The sequence below is a fragment of the Salmo salar genome, chromosome 17 (genome assembly GCF_965601325.2).
Source record: "Salmo salar chromosome 17, fSalSal1, whole genome shotgun sequence".
Taxonomy (NCBI): domain Eukaryota; kingdom Metazoa; phylum Chordata; class Actinopteri; order Salmoniformes; family Salmonidae; genus Salmo; species Salmo salar.
The window spans coordinates 50670442-50687156 of record NC_138307.1 but is presented as its reverse complement, the minus strand read 5'-3'; the positions used below and the strand labels follow the sequence as shown (position 1 = coordinate 50687156).

The following is a 16715-nucleotide window of genomic DNA, read 5'->3' as shown; positions in this document are numbered from 1 at the left end:
TCTGGTTGGGGTATGTACGTACGTACGTACGTACAGTCACTGTGGGGACATCATAGATGCACTTAGTGATAAAGCCAGTGACTGATGTGGTGTACTCCTCAGTGTACAGCTCATTGAGTGCGGTTTTAGTGCCAGCATCGGTCTGTGGTGGTATGTAGACAGCTGCTAAAAATACAGATGAAAACTCTCTTTGTAGATAGTGTGGTCTACAGCTTATGATGAGATACCCTACCTCAGGCGAGCAAAGCCTCGAGACTTCCTTAGATATTGTGCCACAGCTGTTGTTTCCGAATATATGCATAGGCCCCCGCCCCGTGTCTTACTAGAGGCTGCTGTTCTATCCTGCCGATAGAGTGTATATCCCGCCAGCTGTATGTTCTTAATGTCGTCCTTCAGCCACGACTTGGTGAAACATGATACTACAGTTTTTAATGTCCCGTTGGTAGGATATATATGTGCTTTCAGTTCATCCCATTTATTTTCCAGCGATTGAACGTTAGCTAGCAGGACGGAAGGCAAAGGCAGATAAGAACCGTGTGGCTCAGTTGGTAGGGCATGGTGTTTGCAACACCAGGGTTGTGGGTTCGATTCCCACGGGGGACCAGTATGGGAAAAATATACATTTATGAAATGTATGCATAAGTTGCTCTGGATAAGAGCGTCTGCTAAATGACTAAAATGTAAATAAGCCCCTTGTCGCCTGATCCTCACAAGACACCCTCATCTTTTTCCACTAAATCTCAGTTTCCTTCTCCGCCGAATGACGGGATCTGGGCCTGATTGGGTGTCTGTAGTTTATCCCTCCCGTCCAACTCTGTGAAGAAAAACTCTTCATCTAATCTGAGGTGAGTAATCGCAGTTCTGATGTCCAGAAGCGAAAAAACAAACAAAATAGCATGGTTGGTTAAGAGCCGATAAGACGGCAGCCATCCCCTCCGGCGTCATCACGTTAGTTATTATTGTTAAATGCAAATAGCCTCTCATTATCCCCACATTGGATGAATTATAGCTTGCATCCTCCCACTTTGAAAGAAAGAATTATATACTGCCCTATATATTCATTCAACTGAATTGAGGCCATGAGAAGAATGGGAAACAGTTTCCCTTTTTCTACATATCCTCCTATTCGGAGGGAGTGGAGACTAGAGAGGAGCCGCCACAGTGCACAGATGCTTTTCAAAGGCCTTATGCCAAATATGCCCCCTGTGTGGTGATTGGTACAGCGATTTGGTAAATATTTGATAGCATGGCCTCATGTCTTTGAATCGCTGGGTCCTTTAGGAGTTGTTTTTAGGTCAGTCTGAGAGACCATCACTGTTGATACAGGGCAGTACAGGACGTGATAGGCGGAGAGTATGTTTGAAATTGACCCAGTTCAGAAAAAAATACTTCAACTCTGTACAAAGTATGTCAAAAGATAGCAGCGAGCCGTCGCCTCTCGGTTATTGTCCTGCAGAGCAGTAACTCTCTATCCACATTCAAGAGCTTTCATCCGTGTTAAACAATATGCCCCCCTCTGTGACTGAACAGAAGCGCTGAAGAGTGAGGGGAGAGAACACTAAAGGCAAAATAAAGGTTATTTACTTCAAGATATTGATTGAGCACAAAATAATATTATGATGGGGTGTAGACTGAGAATTACTTTAGCTGTTCAGTGAACTTGAAGATGATGAAGAAGGACCTGTATCGACTACTTATGATTAATAGTGTGTACTTGTTATGATAAACAGGATTCTTGACATGGGACTTCGGTCTTCTGTCTTTCTCACCTTGTTTCAAATCTGACACTACAAAGTAACGGCAACTTGAGACTAGTGACATAACCATTTATGTACCATGGTGTCAAGTAGAACGATAACTGATTTGGGCCTAATGCATGAATCTCTCAACATCATCTTGTACCACAGCTTAAATTGTTGTGTCCTCTGAGACCTTCTGTAACAGCAACAATATCCATTGTATCGTTTCTTGTCTGTTGATGATAATAGTGAAAAACTTGATTCAGTATAAGTGGGTCCATTGTCCACAGGCCTAGGCAGCCATGATGTTGATTGGACTGGATACAGAAGACAGAGGAGTGACGTCACCAGGCTTTATTAGGAATGTGGGCATTGGGGAGCAGTTGATACTATCTGTGAAGGCTCGTTGGGGACCCAGTTAATGGAAAACTGTTATGTAAATCCAATCTAATTCAAATTAGAACCACGCTACTCATGTCTAAGGTATGCAGAGGGAGGGTGGAGTGGAGTGGGGGGGTTGTTAAATTATATTATTACTGCGGGTAATTTGCATAAACCGATCGGCTGTAGGGCAATATTTGCTTTCACCCTAGTATCAACTACCATTATTAAACCTAATAGGAATAATTTTGTCTTATTTTGTTTAGTTTTCAGATTTGATGAATGAAATCTTTCAGATGGCACAGATCTCTTCTTTCAAAATAAGTAATTATTTCATTCCGCTCCTTTATTTGGTTGGTAATACTTCAGCAGATATAGGTTAGAGTTCATAGTTTCTCAATATACATTGTTATGATCAGATCCTTTACGCAGCATGCATCCCTATTGAACACGACATGCATGGTGTAGGCCCGCCAAACACAACTCTGGGCCTCGAAGCAAGTTCCACTGCGTTTTTCATTGTTCCCCTCTAATCAGGGACTGACTTAGACCTGAGACACCAGGTGGGTGCAATTCATTTTCAGGTAGAACAGAAAACCAGCAGAGTCCGGACCTCGTAGGGTAAGAGTTCAATACCCATGGTGTAGGCTATACATTGTCATCTTCCTCTAGAACACGTGTCAAACTCATTCTACAGCGGGCCGAGTGCGGGTTTTCGCTCCACCCTTGTACTTGATTGATGATGGTCGCTGATTAGAAAGGAACTCCCCTCACCTCAGTCAAGGCTGCTGAGGAGAGGACGGCTCATAATAATGGCTGGAACAGAGCGGATGGAATGCCATCAAACACGTATTTGATAACGTTCCACTGATTCCACTCCAGCCATTACCACGAGCCCATCCTCCTCAAATATGGTGTCACCAACCTCTTGTGCCTCACCTGGCTGTCTTGGTCTTAATTGAAAGGAAAAAACATAAACCCGCAGACACTCAGCCTTCCGTGAAATGAGTTTGACACCCCTGCTCTAGAAATTATGCAAGAACCTCAGTGTGTATCATTTAATTCCTGAGGACTCATATTATCCTGAAGGTTAATAGTGCTTTCAAGACAACTGGGAACTCAAAAAAATAAATTAAAAAAAAACAAGGTCAAAATATGACATCAGTGATCTTCAGGTCGTGAAGTCGGAGCTTTCCGACTTTGTATTCCGAATTGGAGAACCGTTCAAAAATATATTTTCCCCACTCGCAGCTCGTTCTTTCCAGAGTTCCCAGTTGTCTTGAACGCACTGAAGACAGAGATTTCCGATGGCACAGTTGTTTCGAAAATGACATAAGTAGCGAGCTATCCCGTCATAATGACAGGCATGCTCTCAATCGACAAAAGCAGCAGGGAGAACATTGTGATGGTAACACACATACAGAGCATGAAATCATTCCAATCTGTAGTGTTAAGGCCTCCACTGTGGCACCTAATACACCTGACGGGTATCGACACATCAAATCTTTCTGATTCCACAATTAATTAATTAATAATTAAAAGTCAAACATGCCTTCCTGCCTGCTTCAAGTTTAAGGCCGTAAGACCCAAGTGTTTGCTATCTGTTTGTGATGGATTAACCTTTAAAATTAGATGTGTGACAAAGGGCATGTGGCAGACCATAAAATACTAATACTGGAGCACATTAAGCATTTAGGCCCTGTTCAAAAGTAGTGTACTATGTAGGGTATCGGGTGATATTTGGAACGCGGACTCAGTCTCATGGAAAACAGCACCATGAGACATATCAAGTTTCTGTGCATCACTGCACCACAGTGACATCAACCCCTGCTATTTTAGAGCATGGAACAGTGGGCATTGTGTGTATGGATTGTGGAATCCTACCTGCGCAATGCTCAATGTGTGTGTGGGTTTTGTGAGTGCTTGTTTAGGTGCATGTCTGCATACCTGTGTGCGTGTGTTGGTGTATAATCACACCACACGTGTCTGTGTCATATGCCAAGAAATGACCTGTCCACGCGCCCTCTGATTTTCTCACGTGCGCCGGATGCCGCCAACTTGACTCAGGTCTCTAAACAGAGAGATACAGTAGTTACCTAGAGTGCCATCCTTCCTACCACCAAGCCCAAGACTACACTACACAAAAGTAAGTGGCTCAGTTGGCCATTACATTACCCAGAGTAATATCCACCTGTAATTAGGCCTGCGCTACTGAGCTCAATGTGTTCTCATGTAAAAACCAGAGCCTCTGGCTGCATGGCTCCACTGAATCATAGTGTCAGACAGCCCCATAAAATGCTCAGTTAAACAATTATGTGCTTTTATAGCTGCTGCACCTGACTGTGAGAACATCATAAGGCTTTGTTGTATTTGGAATTGGTCTTGGGAATATTAAACACACTGTAAAAAAAAAATTCAATTTTACCAATTGACAAAAACGACATGTTCTTTCCGCTTTGGTTAAACCTAATAAATAACATAAATGCAGACTAATATATACTGTATATACAACACATTTTTTTCCATGAATTTTTTTGTCTTTGGAATTACTTATTTCTTCAATTGGGTTACAAGCAATGTAATCAATTTCCTGTTAATCAAAATATGAAGTTGGTTCTGTAACAAAATAATGAATTCAAAATGATTTCTTCACATAAGACTTTCACATTAACTGGTTACAATACAGTCCATCTCATAAATTAAGAGCTTCAGTATCACAGTAATTAGATATATTAGAGACAGAGCACTTTTAAAAACTCAGTGTTAGCAATGAACATATGATCATCAGAATAAGAAAGAAAAAAAACAGAACAGACCAAATTACCTGGAATGACATTAACTCTCACGGGTGTCAAAAAAAAAAAAGACAGCCACACCCTAAAACAGGCCACACCTCCATCTGTTCTGATAGGCTTCTGCCACTGCATTCCACCCACCACTATGCAATGTGAATGCGTACAATATTTAAAAGCTTTCATTACATTTTGTTGCATTTCTCCAGTACATAATACAATGAAAACGCTATAGTAAATGCTACAGTAATGTCAGCAAAAACACTACAGTAAATAATACAGTATAGCGCAATCCGCATAAAAACTTTGTTCCAGACATGTTTTTTAATTTAAATGTAACTAGGCAAGTCAGTTAAGAACAAATTCTTATTTACAATGACAGCCTAGGAACCTGCCGCCCATTATACATTACTATGAGCCGCCCTCATATAACTCTTCTACAGTACATGTCAAAGTAAAGTGCCATTCTTCCCCTTTATGTCTATATCAGCGCAGTGAGTCAAGGGTTGAGGACAGGTTGGGCAGGGTCCACACACACACACACACACACACACACACACACACACACACACACACACACACACACACACACACAAGCAAACACATGATGATCAAAATGTGGCCAATGTGTGTTAGGGAGGCGTAACAGAGGGGCCTATTTTAGAGAGCCATTCACATGAGGCAGCAGAAAGCATAAATCAATCATTCAAAATCATAAACAGATTTTTCCTGCACAACATCACCGCTACACTTTCACTCTCTGATTGGCTTCTCTTTTTAAAGGTAAGTTATCCGATCGTCTCAGCTCAGTCTATGAAAACAAAGAATATTCTGAGAAATATGTGAGATCAATAAAAGCAGATAGTTCTTTGGAATGTTTCAAGTATTTTAACATTTTTGGTTAAGACCATTGTCTAGAGCAATCTGCCATGTAAAATATAATTTGGGTTGACATGGTTCAAAAGGGAAATGTGTTCGCTTTTCAAGGAAGATTTCCTAGAAGTTAAGGATACAAATAGATGAAGTAGTTGCTAGCAGTTGGTTGTGTGTCCAGTTTGTGTTTACCTCATTGGGGTTAGTGTGTTAATGCTTAAGCGGTCACACCTCATATCTTCGCCTATATTTACAACAAGGAATTCTCATAATAAAATTGTATTTTATTGGTGTTAGACTTGCTTGGTCGTAAATTGGGGCATTGCTTTTGAGTCCCCTCCCATCGTTACTCAGTGGCGCGAGCGGGCAACCTGAGACGTGTGCGCGTGTGTGCGTGAGCATGAGTCTGTTTGTGTGTGTGTGTGTGTGTGTGTGTGTGTGTGTCTACTTTATTGTGACGTGTGAGGAGCCCAGAGGGTTTGTCTTAACACGCGGGGCTAATAAGGCTTCTGTACCAGTAGAACAGCATGCCACCGGAAAGGTCACAAGTTTGATCTTTCCTTGTAATGTCACAATGGTGACATTAAAGCAGACAGCCTTTTTACTCAATGGACCTCAGCTATTTGGTGGCCTGGTGCGGCAGATACTGCAGCAATGCCCTTGGTCAGTCAAAATCTCACCTTGCATAGTAGCTCACACTAGCGCCAAAGGTGATAATGGCTCAAGGGTATAGCACCCCACACTTGAGAGGAGAGGAGAAATGCAGAGAAAATGTAAGGAGAAATAAAAAAGAATCTTGAGTATTCAAACCTTTTTCTCCTTCATCGTTCTCTATCATCAGACAATTCCATCCAAGGACTCTATTAACCTTGACAGTGAACCCCTGTTCTCTGGGTAATAAGAGAGCCAAGGTCAGTCTCTTTTATCCAAGTCAGGACATGAGGACCTTGTGGGGGACCTTGATTATCACCCAGTAGCTCATAATAATCACAAGTCTAATACATGTGTGATGGTAAACTATTACCTTATTTTCATATGTGATAATTGTTCCTAGTATGAATCATTGACTCTTACATCTCTGAAACTTTCCGTATGTTGTGAATGTTCTGCCAATAAACCTCTGAGCACAGCTATGTTGGCTCCCCAGCAGTACTCAGCCATGTCTGAGGGGTGAGTCTATAACTGTCACACTCTGTGCCTTTCAATCAATCACACAACTATGTTGGCTCCCCAGCAGTACTCATAAACCAGAACAGCCATGTCTGAGGGGTGAGTCTATAACTGTCACACTCTGTGCCTTTCAATCAATCACACAACTATGGCAATGTTGTCAATATGGGACAGAAAATAACGCCTTCTTTCGATTTGTTTGTTTGTTTGTTTGATTTGCAATATGTTGAAACAGACCGGTAAGTCAGTTTTGGACATATTTTCCCCCCTCATACCTTTTGTTGTGCCTAATATCTTAAAATTGCCCTTTTGTTCATTACTTTGCTTTGTTGTGCACAGTTAAACCTTTGTAACAGTCCTTTTGATACTGTATACATACAGTTGAAGTCAGAAGTTTACAAACACTTAAGTTGGAGTCATTAAAACTCGTTTTTCAACCACTACACAAATTTCTTGTTAACAAACTATAGTTTTGGCAAGTTGGTTAGGACATCTATTTTGTGCATGACACAAGTCATTTTTCCAACAATTGTTTACTGACAGACTATTTCACTTATAATTCACTCTATCACAATTCCAGTGGGTTAGAAGTTTACAGACACTAAGTTGACTGTGCCTTTAAACAGCTTGGAAAATTCCAGAAAATTATGTCATGGCTTTAGAAGCTTCTGATAGGCTAATTGACATCATTTGAGTCAATTGGAGGTGTACCTGTGGATGTATTTCAAGGCTACCTTCAAACTCAGTGCCTCTTTGCTTGACATCACAGGAAAATCAAAATCAATTGACCTAAGTTAAACAATTTAGGAGGCCTACAAACCTGACTCTGTTACACAAGCTCTGTCAGGAGGAATGGGCCAAAATTCACCCAACTTATTGTGGGAAGCTTGTGGAAGGCTACATGAAACATTTGACCCAAGTTAAACAATTTAATGGCAATGCTACCAAATACTAATTGAGTGTATGTAAACTTCTGACCCACTGGGAATGTGATGAAAGAAATAAAAGCTGCAATAAATCATTCTCACTAGTATTATTCTGACATTTCACATTCTTAAAATAAAGTGGTGATCCTAACTGACCTAAGACAGGGCATTTTTACTAGGATTAAATGTCAGGAATTGTGAAAAACTGAGTTTAAATGTATTTGGCTAAGGTGTATGTAAACTTCCAACTTCAACTGTATGCTATGCAGGCATTTAGCATGTTTATGAATAGCCACACTGATATCTTGGCAACAGCTTGTGCGACTTAACATGTTAGACATTATAATCTATCAGTAATTACTGAGCAATTGTCGTGTCACAAGGCCATTTGTCTCAGGCTATCAGATAATCATCCAAATGATCCCACGACCACTGGAGCAACACAGAAGGACTCATTTGGTATCAATATCAAGCCACATACACAGTAGAAATGAGCCCCTTGCTCTCTAAGACTGTGCTTCAATGAATCCTTGGTGATTTGGTGGCAGAGCATTACATTCTATTACATTAGGAACCACAGCTCATCCTAATCAACAGAGACAGGCTGTTGTATGCTCTGTAGCTCCGCTATAATAGAGACCACATATGACTATAGGCTAACATCATCAGTGACTGTAATGAATGAGCCTACCTACATATGAAGATGTGCTAACATCATTAGTGACTGTAATGAGCCTATTATATACCTGTAATGTCTCATCTCTCTCTTCCAGAAAAAGACAAAGTACTCAGCGACTCGCAGGTTACTGCTGAAGGTAGGTCGGTCTGTATGGAAGTGAAAAAGAAAATGTATTCATAGTACTGATAGCACATGTATGTTTAGCAGGCTGCATATGACTAGTACACATGTTCAGATGTAGGATCTTAATTTGACCTACAGCATATTGTCACAAACTTTTTCACATTTTGACAGTGAGGATATATAACACATTTTCAGTGCGTCCCTCCGCACCTCATTGAAGAGTAAATGTGGGCCCCGGGGCAAAATTAGTTTGACACCCCTGCTTTAGTCCATAATGTTGCTTGATAGGTGGTTAGGCTATTACCTTGCCAAAAGTAGGCTGGATGAAAAGTGCAATATTGTTAATATAACTGTGTGCTAGTGTGGGTTTTCAGTGAATTTATGTAAATCCCCAAATTCTCAGCACCAAAGAATGATCAAATTAAGATGCTACATCTGTACACACACAACAACAACAACATCAACCACAACATACAAGTGCCTTGAAAATCATGTTCACCAAAACTGAAATAAGTAAAAGTCCAAAAATACTTGAAAACACAAAATTTTGTACATCAGTTGAACTATGAATTGTATTGTCTCATCATTAAGTTGTTCAGCCATGTTTCCTTATAGCAAAAACTGCTGAAGAAAGCTGGGGTCTTGCTGGTCCAGGAGCAAAGCAACAAGGTGACGGAGAGGGAAAGCACCTTAAACGAGAGAGTACCACCGCTGAAACTCTCCGGCCTATCTGTGCAAGAGCTTCAGGTGCACTAACATAACGCTAAGGCCCAAGGTTCAAGTACCTATATAGTGTTTCCTAAGGACTCGAAGCGAGGCGACCATCTCTGTCGGCGCCATCTTGCACTTCTATTGTCCAGAGTGTATATGGCTCTGGTATATGGCTCTGGTCAGAGATGGGCAGTATTTAAATTTGTCCTTTGTATTTCACTGGCCTGAACTACAATCCAATGTATTTTGTAACAAGATACAGTACTTTTGAGACCTGCTTTTTTATGTATTTTTATTTTGTATTTGTTTTGGTAAAAATTTCATTTTTTTAATATTGGTTCACAATTTTTTGGCCTCCTTTCACCCTGCATTGGTATCAGAAGTCTGATGGCACTATGGTGTGATAAAAGTGTCTGGCAAATTATCAATATGTAAATGTCCCAAGATTAACACTTGCAAAGCATGCAGGGAATTATTCTAATGAGCTCCTCCCCCGAAACAAGGCCAAAACTAATACCCAGTGTGCTTTGCAATTGTTTCTTTTTACATTTTGCTCATTTAGCAGACGCTCTTCTCTAGAGTAATTTACAGTCAGTGCATTCAACTAAGGTAGATAAACAACCACATATCACAATCATAGCAAATAAATAAAATAAAAATGTTACCATTACTGAGAATGTTGTTGTAGTGAAGGCGTGTAGTTCCAAATGTATTTAGAAAATACATAAAATAGCTGTGTTTTGATTATGTACCTTGGAAAAGTTTTTGCTATTTTATTTTGACACAATGGTCTTTAGAGTATTTTTTAATTGTAACAAGATAGTATCTTTACCCATCTTTGGCTCTGGTCAAAAGCAGTAGGGAATAAGATGCTATTTGGGGTGCAGATAGTAGCCATCAAATCAAATCAAATCAAATGTATTTATATAGCCCGTCGTACATCAGCTGATATCTCAAAGTGCTGTACAGAAACCCAGCCTAAAACCCCAAACAGCAAGCAATGCATGTGAAAGAAGCACGGTGGCTAGGAAAAACTCCCTAGGAAAAACTCCCTAGAAAGGCCAAAAAGAAGAAACCTAGAGAGGAACCAGGCTATGAGGGGTGGCCAGTCCTCTTCTGGCTGTGCCGGGTGGATATTATAACAGAACATGGTCAAGATGTTAAAATTTTCATAAATGACCAGCATGGTCAAATAATAATAATCATAGTAGTTGTCGAGGGTGCAACAAGCACGTCCGGTGAACAGGTCAGGGTTCCATAGCCGCAGGCAGAACAGTTGAAACTGGAGCAGCAGCACGGCCAGGTGGACTGGGGACAGCAAGGAGTCATCATGCCAGGTAGTCCTGAGGCATGGTCCTAGGGCTCAGGTCCTCCGAGAGAAAGAAAGAAAGAGAGAATTAGAGAGAGCATATTAAAATTCACACAGGACACCGGATAAGACAAGAGAAATACTCCAGATGTAACAGACTGACCCTAGCCCCCCGACACATAAACTACTGCAGCATAAATACTGGAGGCTGTGACAGGAGGGATCAGGAGACACTGTGGCCCCATCCGATGAAACCCCCGGACAGGGCCAAACAGGCAGGATATAACCCCACCCACTTTGCCAAAGCACAGCCCCCACACCACTAGAGGGATGTCTCCAACCACCAACTTACCGTCCTAAGACAAGGCCGAGTATAGCCCACAAAGATCTCCGCCATGGCACAACCCAAGGGGGGGCGCCAACCCAGACAGGAAGACCACGTCAGTGACTCAGCCCACTCAAGTGACGCACCCCTCCCATGGACGGCATGGAAGAACACCAATACGCCAGTGACTCAGCCCCTGTAATAGGGTTAGAGGCAGAGAATCCCAGTGGAGAGAGAGGAACCGGCAAGGCAGAGACAGCAAGGGCGGTTCGTTGCTCCAGCCTTTCCGTTCACCTTCACACTCCTGGGCCAGACTATACTTAATCATAGGACCTACTGAAGAGATAAGTCTTCAGTAAAGACTTAAAGGTTGAGACTGAGTCTCTCACATGGGTAGGCAGACCATTCCATAAAAATGGAGCTCTATAGGAGAAAGCCCTACCTCCAGCCGTTTGCTTAGAAATTCTAGGGACAATTAGGAGGCCTGCGTCTTGTGACCGTAGCGTACGTGTAGGTATGTACGGCAGGACCAAATCGGAAAGATAGGTAGGAGCAAGCCCATGTAATGCTTTGTAGGTTAGCAGTAAAACCTTGAAATCAGCCCTTGCCTTAACCTCTCTAGGGTAGGTGGCACCAAATCGTCCCACCTACGCAACAGCCAGTCTAATCCCGTGGCGCGATATTCAAATACCTTAGAAATGCTATTACTTCAATTTCTCAAACATATGACTATTTTACACCATTTTAAAGACAAGACTCTCCTTTATCTAACCACACTGTCCGATTTCAAAAAGGCTTTACAACGAAAGCAAAACATTAGATTATGTCAGCAGAGTACCCAGCCAGAAATAATCAGACACCCATTTTTCAAGCTAGCATATAATGTCACATAAACCCAAACCACAGCTAAATGTAGCACTAACCTTTGATGATCTTCATCAGATGACAACCCTAGGACATTATGTTATACAATACATGCATGTTTTGTTCAATCAAGTTCATATTTATATCAAAAAACATCTTTTTACATTAGCATGTGACGTTCAGAACTAGCATACCCCCCGCAAACTTCCGGGGAATTTACTAACAATTTACTAAATTACTCACGATAAACGTTCACAAAAAGCATAACAATTATTTTAAGAATTATAGATACAGAACTCCTCTATGCACTCGATATGTCCGATTTTAAAATAGCTTTTTGGTGAAAGCACATTTTGCAATATTCTAAGTACATAGCCCAGCCGTCACGGGCTAGCTATTTAGACACCCAGCAAGTTTAGCCTTCACCAAAATCAGATTTACTATTACAAAAGTTTGATTACCTTTGATGTTCTTCGTCAGAATGCACTCCCAGGACTTCTACTTCAATAACAAATGTTGGTTTGGTCCCAAATAATCCATCGTTATATCCAAACAGCGGCGTTTTGTTCGTGCGTTCAAGAAACTATCCAAAATGGTAAATCAGGGTTACGAGCATGGCGCATTTCGTGACAAAAAAATTCTAAATATTCCATTACCGTACTTCGAAGCATGTCAACCGCTGTTTAAAATCAATTTTTATGCAATTTATCTCGTAAAAAAGCGATAATATTCCGACCGGGAATCTGCGTTTCGGTAAATAGAGGAAAAAAAAGAAAGACGGGGGAGACCAGTGCACGCACCTAAGCCCACTGTCCCCTGATCGGCCACTTGACAAAGGTGATAATGTGTTTCAGCCTGGGGCTGGAATGACGACATTCAGCTTTTTCCCGGGCTCTGAGAGGCTATGGGAGCCGTGGGAAGTGTCACGTTAACTCAGAGATCCTTTGTTTTGGAAAGAGATGTCAAAGAAAGCCAATAAATGGTCAGACAGGCCACTTCCTGTAAAGGAATCTCTCAGGTTTTTGCCTGCCATATGAGTTCTGTTATACTCACAGACACCATTCAAACAGTTTTAGAAACTTTAGGGTGTTTTCTATCCATATCTAATGAGTATATGCATATTCTAGTTACTGGGTAGGAGTAGTAACCAGATTAAATCGGGTACGTTTTTTATCCGGCCGTGTAAATACTGCCCCCTAGCCCTAAGAGGTTAACAGGAAGCCAGTGTAGGGAGGCTAGCACTGGAGTAATATGATCACATTTTTTGGTTCTAGTCAGGATTCTAGCATCCGTATTTAGCACTAACTGAAGTTTATTTAGTGCTTTATCCGGGTAGCCGGAAAGTAGAGCATTGCAGTAGTCCAGCCTAGAAGTAACAAAAGCATGGATTAATTTTTCTGCGTCATTTTTGGACAGAAAGTTTCTGATTTTTGCAATGTTACGTAGATGGAAAAAAGCTGTCCTTGAAACAGTCTTGATATGTTCTTCAAAAGAGAGATCAGGGTCCAGAGTAACGCCGAGGTCCTTCACAGTTTTATTTGAGACAACTGTACAACCATCCAGATTAATTGTCAGATTCAACAGAAGATCTCTTTGTTTCTTGGGACCTAGAACAAGCATCTCTGTTTTGTCCGAGTTTAAAAGTAGAAAGTTTGCAGCCATCCACTTCTTTATGTCTGAAACACAGGCTTCTAGCGAGGGCAATTTTGGGGCTTCACCATGTTTCATTGAAATGTACAGCTGTGTGTCGTCCGCATAGCAGTGAAATTTAACATTATGTTTTCGAATGACATCCCCAAGAGGTAAAATATATAGTGAAAACAATAGTGGTCCTAAAACGGAACCTTGAGGAACACCGAAATTTACAATTGATTTGTCAGAGGACAAACCATTCCCAGAGACAAACTGATATCTTTCCGACAGATAAGATCTAAACCAGGCCAGAACTTGTCCATGTAGACCAATTTGGGTTTCCAATCTCTCCAAAAGAATGTGGTGATCGATGGTATCAAAAGCGGCACTAAGATCTAGGAGCACGAGGACAGATGCAGAGCCTCGGTCTGACGTCATTAAAAGGTCATTTACCACCTTCACAAGTGCAGTCTCAGTGCTATGATGGGGTCTAAAACCAGACTGAAGCGTTTCGTATACATTGTTTGTTTTCAGGAAGGCAGTGAGTTGCTGTGCAACAGCTTTTTCTAAAATTTTTGAGAGGAATGGAAGATTCGATATAGGCCTATAGTTTTTTATAATTTCTGGGTCAAGATTCGGCTTTTTCAAGAGAGGCTTTATTACTGCCACTTTTAGTGAGCTTGGTACACATCCGGTGGATAGAGAGCCATTTATTATGTTCAACAAAGGAGGGCCAGGCACAGGAAGCAGCTCTTTCAGTAGTTTAGTTGGAATAGGGTCCAGTATGCAGCTTGAGGGTTTGGAGGCCATGATTATTTTCATCATTGTGTCAAGAGATATAGTACTAAAACACTTTAGTATCTCCCTTGATCCAAGGTCCTGGCAGAGCTTACATTGTCTGGACTTATTCCCTGGTGTGCTGTTGGTAAAGAACAGCATCTCCCTTTTTGTTTAGACGTGTCACCCTTCTACCTTTCTCATTGATGAGTGAGTGGAATTTTAAAGTGGTGGCTTTTGTAGTTTGTTTGATGCATCCTCCCACAGTACTTTTTCAACAGTCTTTGGTGGCTTCTAGATGACTGAGTCTTTTTTCTTCACAGGAGCTCTGTAAGGAACTGCACAGGAAATGTGACACAGTGGATGAGGCACGATACGATATCGAAGCAAAAGTGCTCAAGAATGAGAAAGAGGTTTGTTTTTTGTAATGTAAATGATGAGTTTACGCTGTCAGTCTTAGGACAGTTACCTGAAGTTACCTGAGATCTATGAAAGTGCCTCAAAGTGTATTTCGTTGAAGATAACTATTTTTATACTGACTTCTATTGGTGATTTCAATATTCTAGAAGTTCAAAAAGTGCCGCAAAATGCTTTCTTTCTCAAATGAAAGCATTTTCATGTTCATTGAAATGCCAAGACCCTAAATGGCAACATGCTTAGCTTAAGGGTACAGGAGAGTGAACCTTTTTGCTGTATGAACATCTCAGCTCGTGGACCTGAATGCAAAGATCAACGAGCTGAAAGGGGGGAAGCGACCTAACCTCAAGAGGGTCAAGAAGTCTGCCGACGCTATGCTGGGGGCTCTGACTGAAGCCAAACTCAGCTCCAAGGCAGACTTCAAGTCCAACCTGAAGACAGTCAAGAAGGACAAGAAGGAAGAGGAGGTAAGACTGGGAAGTTTAGAAATAAACATACAATGGCTTCTGTAATGTCATAGTTTACAGCACTGTTTTAGCTGGCACTGTATTTTCTTTGTACGAACTACACAAACATGTGGTAACAATGGGTACTTACTCCAAATAATTCAACACATTTGGGTAAAGGTTTGACTCAAGTGATACTGATCAAGATACAGAGTTCATTGGTCTTGTTTGCTGTGTCTGAGTCGCGTTTGATCATCCATACTGTACGTGACCATGGTAACCAGGCCGTCATTGTAAATAAGATGTTTTTGTTAATTGACCTGCCTGGTAAAATAAAGGTTACATTTGAAGGACTGTCGATTCTCTTCACAGAAAGCAGACCCAGGTGACTGGCGGAAGAATGTGGAGTCCATGTCTGGAATGGAGGGCAGGAAGAAGCTTTTCAATAGCTAAAACAGTTCAAATACACTGGCTCTGTAGAGATCTGTGGCTGCATTACCTGATTGTTTACTAATTCATATTTTGGATATTCCTAAAAATATATTTTTGCAGTGAGATTGTGTTTTGGAGGAAAGTATGAAGTGTGAGGTATTTTACACTGAAGACTGTGGGAACTATAAAGACTGGGAACTAATCAATATTTTTATGAAAAACTATTTAGTGTTGGCTACTTGATTTCATGTTTGATTTAGATTCCTATAAAGAGAAAATAGTCAAATGTGGAACAACCTAATATACTCATCATATTAGTTCAATTTGTAAATATTCAATTCCAGTTTGTTATTAAAACACCAATTATTCTGTTTTGGTTTATCTGCCAATATTTATGATTAAAAGAAATATGATGAAGTAGGTTCTCTTTCATGTTGTTTACTTTTGCCATAATGCAATATGAAAATCTTAAAAACACATACAGTGTAGATGCTGTTAATTACATGGATAAGCCACTCAATGTGGTGTCGGATTTTCAAGAGCAGTTCTCCTTTCAGACTGTGGGTGACACTATAGACAAGCTAATGTACTGTTTAACCAAGGTTGCCATTTTCACCTCTGTCACTTCAGTTCAATCCTATCACCACTAGGGTGTGTTATAGCATTACCCTTTTCATTTAAAAGTTGACCTGTGGGTGGTTTGTGCTTACGAATGACACCTGGAGGTATCATTCACTATCACTGATCTTCGGTTATCAATGGCAAAGTCAGCTGGGCCAAAGACTACTAGCAAAGTAAAGAGACGTTTGAATAGTTGTGTAGTTCAGGTGAATTATACCATTAAAGCGAACGAAACTGGTTGAATTCAGCAGACATAAACATAAGCACTTTCTAAAATGGGTACCATACTGCGACCAATATGCAGCTACAAATGACCTATAAAACCAGTCATAAGAGTGTCTAAGTCCTTAGTACTGTATTGGAGAGGGGAGGCAATGTTTTGGCAGAGAAAGAGCTGGCTAGAGGAAGGGAAAGGCTGTATGGAACAGTGCATCCTCTCTGCAGATCATACAGATGGTACAGAGGCACACATACTGTAGGTGTGTAACCTGCCATGTA

At 41.0% G+C, this 16715-nt stretch overlaps 1 protein-coding gene across 2 annotated transcripts; it reads left to right on the top strand.

The window, feature by feature from the left end:
- The first annotated feature begins 3477 nt into the window (after positions 1 to 3477).
- On the top strand, positions 3478 to 16016 carry tnni1 (troponin I, slow skeletal muscle). 2 transcript variants are annotated; one of them, NM_001141313.3, is made up of 8 exons: positions 5599 to 5695; positions 7020 to 7054; positions 7191 to 7194; positions 8655 to 8696; positions 9299 to 9430; positions 14625 to 14714; positions 15009 to 15185; positions 15537 to 16011. In NM_001141313.3, exons 2-8 carry the CDS (start codon positions 7044 to 7046, stop codon positions 15615 to 15617), a joined length of 537 nt encoding a protein of 178 aa, NP_001134785.1. In that variant the 5' UTR covers positions 5599 to 5695; positions 7020 to 7043; the 3' UTR covers positions 15618 to 16011. The 2 variants fall into 2 exon arrangements, with proteins under 2 accessions (XP_082819404.1, NP_001134785.1); XM_082963278.1 differs by lacking the exons at positions 7020 to 7054; positions 7191 to 7194 and adding an exon at positions 3478 to 3528 and having other exon boundaries at positions 5549 to 5695; positions 15537 to 16016.
- The last annotated feature ends 699 nt before the right edge of the window (positions 16017 to 16715 follow it).

Excerpts from the sequence above, each read along its gene's own strand:
- tnni1 (XM_082963278.1), top strand. The coding sequence starts at position 3,478 with ATGACAGGCATGCTCTCAATCGACAAAAGCAGCAGGGAGAACATTGTG. Across the intron at positions 14,715-15,008 it reads TGCTCAAGAATGAGAAAGAG|CTCGTGGACCTGAATGCAAA; the intron begins GTTTGTTTTTTG and ends TGAACATCTCAG. Across the intron at positions 15,186-15,536 it reads AGGACAAGAAGGAAGAGGAG|AAAGCAGACCCAGGTGACTG; the intron begins GTAAGACTGGGA and ends TTCTCTTCACAG.